The 7,638-nt window shown below is 54.3% G+C and overlaps 1 protein-coding gene across 1 annotated transcript in view; it reads left to right on the top strand.

The window, feature by feature from the left end:
• Positions 1-7,387, top strand: part of ABHD17C (abhydrolase domain containing 17C, depalmitoylase) — a 46,098-nt gene extending 38,711 nt beyond the window's left edge. The window contains exons 3-4 of the mRNA XM_040642887.1: positions 2,320-2,499; positions 5,954-7,387. Of these exons, the coding sequence (XP_040498821.1) occupies positions 2,320-2,499; positions 5,954-6,173 (400 nt within the window). The 3' untranslated portion in view covers positions 6,174-7,387. The remainder of the gene's footprint in view (positions 1-2,319; positions 2,500-5,953) is intronic.
• The last annotated feature ends 251 nt before the right edge of the window (positions 7,388-7,638 follow it).

Raw genomic sequence — 7,638 nt, 5'->3', positions numbered from 1 at the left:
GGGGGGGGGGGTCAAAGACAACTTGAGGAATCTGATGAAAATTGTAGAGGGAGGAGGGGACCCCAGTCTTACCTCTGCTCCCCTCAAGGGTCCCTGAGCCCTGGATTGAAAACTCCTGCTGAAATGGGCCTCCCCGTCCACGATGGAAGGAGCTCCCGCGACGGCGGGCGCCTGGATGGCCTGCCCTCAGTGAGCGCATTTTCCTGTGCGGCGGTCTGCCACGCATGACAAGTGCTCCTCCCTGGGGCCCCTCATCGTTCCAGCCTCATTGAGGGGCTCTCGGACTTTGGGATTTGGGGTCCAGGGTGCTATGGCCAGCCGTTCCTTGCTCATACCTCTCCCTCAAAATCCTTTTGCTGATCATTTTATAATAACCTGCCCTTCCAACTGCTCCTGCCCCAGGCAAGGACCCCTGAGACCTTCATCCTGGGACACAGTTGCTTTGGCTGGTGCCAGGTTCCAGGGGCTGGGGCCGCACAGACACGTCCCCCTAGAAAGAGAGGGCAGACCTGCGTTCTGAGCACCTGTGTCTGCAGGAGGAGAGAGCATCTCTTTCTTCTGTTGGTTTTTTAAATTTTCTCATATTCTTTTGTTCCCTCTCTCTCGTATGATTTTTTTTTTTTTAAGATTTTATTTGTTTATTTGAGAGAGAGGAGGGGCAGAGGGAGAAGCAGGCTCCCTACCGAGCAGGGAGCCCGATGATGTGAGGGGCTCGATCCCAGGACCCTGGGATCATGACCTGAGCTGAAGACAGACGCTTAACCGACTGAGGCACCTGGGTGCCCCGTGTGATTCTTAATTATCCCTCGTCTGTCTCCCTGCCTCCTATAGCACGCTTCTGTCATCCATCCCTCATGCCACTGAAAGGTGACTCTTCTCAGAGCACTAGCTTTTGTTCCTGTCACCTCGGCCTTGGATGCCTCCCGTGCCCCTCCTCGTCTCCAGGACAAGCTCTAACCCTTCGCACATTCAGGTTGCTGCCCGATGAGCCCCTGCTGGCCTGCCTGGCTCTGTCTCGGCTCTGTGGCCCTCCCCCCGCCCCGGCCCCAGCCATACGCTGGAGTCCGCACCTGTTCCTCGCTTTCCCGCACTGCTCCGCGCGCACCTGACGCTGCTTAAGGAGAAAGCCCTTTTTATCCCCCATGGTTCAAGGGCTGTCTGCCCTCGTGGTCCAGCTCAGACGCCAGCTCTCCATAAAGACGGTGTGTCCCCGCCAGAAATGGCCATTCCCTCCCTGATTTCCTTCTTAAGAACCCCCATTTTCCTGTGGCATTTCGGGGAGCTGGAGGGAGAGAGAGCCGGGCTGAAATCCCGCCGTGCCCTCCGTGACCGGCCGACAGTTCCTGTCACTGAAGGCTGTTATCAGAGCAAACTTCCTGTCGCCCCGGGAGCGACGGTAGGTATTTATGCCGAAAAGTGAAATTGTCGCTCACGGGCTTCAGCTTGACCAGATGAGATGAGACGATTATCCCAGGTGCTCATACCGGTTTGTACGCCCACAGCAGTGACAGAGCTGCCCTCCCAGGTCCTTGCTCACCCCCGACCTTGTTGACGTCTTCGCCTTTGCTACATTCTTCCGCGTCCGTCTGCTTCCCGCCAACAAGGAGGGGAGCACACCCTGCTCCAAGGTGCGACCCCCAGGCTGCTCTTGCGTTCTGCTCCCATTCCTCGGGCCGGAGCTCAGGCCTGTGTTCACCGCAGGCCGCGGGGGCCGGGGAGCGTGGCCGGCGCCAACTGAACGCCTGGCAGAGTGGATCGGGAGACCGCGGCGGATGGGAAGGCTTGCGAGGGTCTAGCCCCAAGGAGAGGCTGAAGAAACTAGATTTGTCTTTAGATTAATCGTCTCTCAGTACCTTTTTCTGATAAATGTTCATAACTTTCATATTTTATTAAAACCTCACTTGAAGGGCTCGAAATAAAAATAGTACAACTTGCCAGACGGTCTTTTGCTTTTATTTCAGAAATACTGAAATTGGTGATTATCAGAGAAACTCTGAAGAGGGGAGAATAGGAAATGAAGGACTCTGGAACTAGGAAATGGGATTTATGATGCATTGATTTCATTACTTCCCAGCCCCAAACATGTCGTGTTCATTATTTTCACAAAATGTCGTGGAAGACAGAATCCCATCCCTTCTTCCTGAGACAGGCCCCTCACATGCGTGTGTGTGAAGTTCACGTTGACTCTGAGCTGAAGTGAACACGTTAGGTCACGTCTTTGTAAACCGGTAGCGGTGGGAGTTTTGTGAGTTTCAGCCGTTTTGTCTGCTCTGTCTTCGGCCCGTCGCTCACGGCGTGCACCCTCTGACTTCCCTCCAGGTACGGCGTGAGTCCCGAGAACATCATTCTGTATGGCCAGAGCATCGGGACCGTCCCCACGGTAGACCTGGCCTCGAGGTACGAGTGTGCCGCCGTCATTCTCCACTCGCCTCTCATGTCGGGCCTGCGTGTGGCATTCCCGGATACCAGGAAAACGTACTGCTTTGACGCTTTCCCCAGGTAAGCTCACACGTCTGCAGCAGGGGCCGGGCGCCCAGTGACCCGGGCTCAGATGCCACCACGAGCTGCGGGCCAGTGGTCAGTCTTTCCTGAACGCAGCCACGCGTCAGAGCCTGTGCTGGGCACCTCGGGGAGGGCCGTGACGGTGACACAGCCACCGGCCAGAGACTTTGTCCTCTGGGCCCGACTCCTCTGTGGAGCTCTCCCAGATGACGTGTAAGGACCTTGCTCATACTGACGTCCAGGGTTAATGGACTCAGCTGTACGTGCAAGATGAAAACGAAAGGGCCCACGTGTCCTGGAACAAAGCACCGTCCGTACTCGCTCGTTCACGCAGGTGGGCGTGTGTGGTGCAGTTGTGGAGAGCTAAATGCAGGATGTATCGTGAGGCCCTTCGCGGTCTCCACACGCACACAGAGACCGCGGGTACCCTCAATTTGAGAACCGCTTCCTCTTTCAGTGAGACCGTGCAGGGGAGGGGAAGGGGGGGGCGCTGCAGGCCAGTAACCTCTGTGCTTTGGTGACAGGCCACCATCCTGGTAGGGGACAGACCCCGGGGAGCTATTCACTCCCACCTGCGCCCCAGCTCTCCTGTGGGAGCACGTGGACGGGAGCCCACGGCTGGGTCCACCCGTCCCGTCCCTGCCGCTTGCTCATCCCACTGACGGAAGGAGGAGAAGTGGGTCATCTCCGTATTCTTCAATGCAAATCAGGGAGCCGGTGGCATCTTGAATACCTCCGTTTGAAAATTTTACTTTTTTTTTTTTTTTTTAAATCCGAGTTGAGGAAAGTGTTTTCCATAAAACTATTTGACCCCTCAGCTGTCCCCATCGCGCGTGGCTAAGGCAAGTCTGAGGTGGCTCGGGCAGGACTGGCCGGCTCGTATGGCCGTTTTGTGGGAAATGCCTGTGCAGAAATAAAGCCCAGTTTCAGGCTTTCGATCGACCCACTCCTGGCTGTCGTTCTCCTCTTTCTGGAGGGGCCCGAGCGTTGCTTGCTTACGCAGACCTCCGCCGCACAGCCTGTCCTCCTCCGACAAAAAGAAGCCTCTGTTAGCGCCTTGGGTGAACTTCAGTTCTGCGCGGTTGGTACCCACACGCGGGGAAATCCAGCCTCGTGAGCGCGCTGACCTCGCCGCGATTCCCGCTGGCGTGGCCGGGCGTGCTAAGTAGGGCAGATGTGCGGCTCAGCTGTGGCCTTATTTGTGCCGAGTGGGTAATGAGAGGCCAGTTTGTGGAGAGGGGGATGTTTAGCGTGTTTGTGGGAGGCGATGCTAGGAGTTACCATGGCAACAAAATGAATAGGTGGTTTCCTGACTCTTAAATTGACATATACCTTAAAATACAGCCATGGCGACTAATCGCAGCGTATTAATTAACAACAAAGCAGCCACGGATCTTTCCTGGGTTTGTCTGATAGGCCAGTAGCGCTAACCAGGTCCCCCCTGCTGCTCACCGCACGTCGTCTTCCCAGCGTCCGGGAGAAGCGGGTCAAGTCACCAAGTACTCACTTTACAGATTAGGACGCTGAGGCTGACGGAGGTGAGCAGTTCGCTGCATTGAGGTGGGGGTGTGGACCCCGCCCAGAAGGCCATCCCTCCCGTGCCGTGCCCCAGAGCGTGAACACGGTAGCTCCCGCAGCACGAGCAGGCACACCGCGCTCCAGGACTGACCGAACTCGGTAGGCGTCCTCACGGGGCCTGCGGCCGCTGAAGGGCACAACTAGCTCTGCTTGTGCCCTCTCTGAAGGAAGGGACTCCCTGTTTCCTCTTAATACGACAAACAGCGAAAGAGGAGCCCTGGTCGTTATTTGGTTTGTAGCTTCTCTTCCTTTACGTCCTTTCCATCGAGAACCAGACGCAAGCATTCAGCTTGAGACGCGCGCTCGGGCCGTGGAGATTCTCCCGCGACCTGTGCACCACGGAGCGCAGCCCCAGGCCCGCTCTGCCAGGAAACCTCTTTTTAATTGAATATAATTGGACCTCCCACATTCTCAGAAGGCGAAGTCTCGTTAAAATTAGATAGGAGAAAAATGGGTTTCTGAGCATGCATCCTGATCTGGGACCTGCCTGTGCCTCTGCCCGTGGCTCTGACCGTGGCAGATCCCACGGCCGGTGGTTTTCCGTCTCGCTGGCATGTCCCGGAGTGGTGGGTGGCATCACAAGTTGCTGATAAAGGTTCTGGGACACTTGTCTGTGGGTTTCTGGGCCGTGCCCTCGGTGCGAGGTGCTGTTCATGGCACAGGCTCAGGCCGGCGGTATTAATCCCTCCCTGGCCTGGGTGCCGTCCTCGGTCATGCAGAGCCAGGCTGTCCGGTCTCCTGGGGCCCGTTGGAGACTCAGTGAGGTTTTTGCATGTGAAGCGCAGAGCGCCTGGCTGTCGAAAATGTGTCTTCCGTGTTGGTCGTTCCCACGAGCAGCCCTGTCCCCACGCATCGTTACCATCGGGTGTCCTTTCGGAGCTTTGGCTGGGATCTGATGCAGAAGTCACGGGTCGGGGGGCTTTGGTGCCAGGACAGCCGGGCGGGTCCGCCCCTCTTGCTGCGTCCGTAGGTTAAACGGCGGTACCCTCCGTGGGAGAGGTCGCCTGCGCGGCCCGCTAACAAGGCCGACGTCTCAGATTCCTCTCTGGGAAATGTTTGCAGAGCCCGCAGCGCATTCTCTTAAAGATCCTGAAATATGCATCCTTTGAGGGTAGATTCCGTTCGTGTAAACAGTCTGAGATCATTGAGACTCCAAGCCAGGCACTGCATTATGTTTTCAGGCCAAGTGGCCCGGTTTTACAGACAAGGAGGCATGAGCATTTCTGAGCTGGGGTTTGCAGGACCTTGCGAGCCGGTGCTGACGTGATCTCGCCCAGAAGGCTGCAAACACGGACGGCGAGGATTAGGTGTTCCCTTTCTGAAGAGACGCTCTGTCGGACGAGTCAAGTTCTGGCCTGTTTATTTTTCTTTTAAGAATCCTCTCTCACAAATATGACTGCATCAGAAACATTAGCCACTGGATGGTTAGTCTGGTGGCTTTAGGAGTTCTGTTTTAATACCGTACTTCAACGAGCACACGATGGCCAGAGGCCGCGTGGTGTCCTTGACTGGATCCTGGAGCAGAAAAAAGGCATCCGTGGGAAAACTAACAAAATCCAGGCAAGGTACGGGGTTTCGTTCATGGTGGCGCCCTGACATTGGTTTCTCGGTTTTGACAGACGTGTCCTGGCAACGCGTGGTGTTAGCCTTACGGGAGACAGGCCGGGGGTGTACGGGGACTCCGTTAACTTTGCACCTTTCCTGTAAAGCCAAAATTATGCCCCAAATGAAAAGTTTATTTAGGAAAAAAAAATGAATCGCTAGAAAAATGAGGGGAAACCCCGGAGTTACCGTCGGGCAGTCAGATGCGACGTACGCTGTCCGTGGGCGTCACTAACGGAGCCTCTCTCCCTGCCCCTGTTCTGTTTTGCAGCATTGACAAGATCTCTAAGGTCACCTCGCCTGTGCTGGTCATTCACGGTACAGAGGACGAGGTCATCGATTTCTCCCACGGCCTGGCCATGTACGAGCGCTGTCCCCGCGCCGTGGAGCCGCTGTGGGTTGAAGGGGCTGGGCACAACGACATAGAGCTTTACGCACAATACCTGGAAAGACTGAAACAGTTCATATCCCACGAACTGCCAAATTCCTGAAGGAGACACCGTGACTTTACCTCACTTACTGTGAACACACGGGTCCTCTGTTTTGCACATGCGCGAACTGGAAAACGGTATGGCCTGATCACCGGGGGAGGTACCCGCCTCTCGGTGTTCCGATCAGAGACCCGAGCACGTCCCCGTCTTCTCTCTCTCGAGGTCCTTCTACTCCTCACAGCACGCGACACCGAACGGTGGTGACACCCAGCATCATTGCCTAGCAGGAACGGGGATGAGAGCTGGATGCGGGCACGGTCGGTGTGTCCCATGCTGTGTGGACGATGCTCGCATGTGCTGCTCGGCCGTACCCGTGGGTGACGGTTCCTTCCCGCAGGACTCAGCCCTGTCTCCACCCATGTTCTCAGTACTTGACATGAAGCTCTTTCTCAGCCTCTGGATTCATGGGTTTGATCCATTTGTGAAGCCGTGATCGTGTAACCGGAACGCTAGGGTGGTGAAAATCCCTTTGTTAAGTTTCGTTACCACGCCGATCTCCCCCAAACAAATCCACGGAAGGGTAATTTACTGGAACTATTATGAACAGCTTCATCACCTGGAACCGTACAAATACAACTGGAATATTCTTAAAAGGAAACTGGGGTTTTTTTAAGTGTAAATTTATTACTAGTCAACAGAGTTTTAATATTTTGATTGTCTGGTTGGTCTAACAAAGAGCCTAGCCGACTTTTCTTCTGTAAAGTCCTCCTTGTAGGCTTTTTTAAAAGTACTGTACATATTTGCAATCACATTGTGCATAGATTCTTAATGGAGACTTTTCTTTTGTCAGGCTACAACAACGAACTGCGGGTCCCTTGTTTGTAATGTAAATGATTGAATACATTTTGTTAATATGTTTTTATTCCTATGTTTTGCTATTAAAAAAATTTTATAACATTTCCAAGACAAAAAAAAATTACAAGTTTATGCTTTGAAGAATTTATGTAATGAAAATTTCACTAAACTAATCTTTTTAGTTTAAGAGTTTTTTGGGTTTCGACACTGGAGTTGCACCGAGGAAGCCCCGGAAATGTCCGGTGCTTACCCATCGCTACACTACTCATCTTGGGCGGGGGTCTGGGGTCGGGGGGTTCTTTGGTTTTCTTTTAGTTTTTCTTTTCAAATTTAAAAGCCTTAAATGTGCTGTAAGCCTCGGATTGTCGTAGAGCCCGATGGCGGTTGGTTGCCAGTTCGTGTACTGCGGCTTGGATGCGGCCGGAATAAAGGGTGCATGGATCAGAGCGCGCGGCCTCCTGTGGTCTTTTCCTCCGTCTCTCCGCCGGAGAGAGCAGCGAATGAGAGCACACCTCGCGTGGGCTTAAGAAGAAACCCTCGGGGCTTACAGACCTTTCTACCTCTCTCACGGTGTATGCCTTTGTTCTGTAAGAGACCCGAGATTACCTTTGGAAGAAGCCAGGGAGGAAGGGAGGGAGGAGGGAAGGACAGAAAGAAGAAGAGGAAAAGG

This window comes from Ursus maritimus, unplaced genomic scaffold, assembly GCF_017311325.1.
Source record: "Ursus maritimus isolate PB19 unplaced genomic scaffold, ASM1731132v1 scaffold_27, whole genome shotgun sequence".
In the NCBI taxonomy this organism is placed as follows: Eukaryota; Metazoa; Chordata; class Mammalia; order Carnivora; family Ursidae; genus Ursus; species Ursus maritimus.
Note: the sequence above shows the minus strand (reverse complement) of the source record. Positions and strands in the feature narration are given on the sequence as shown.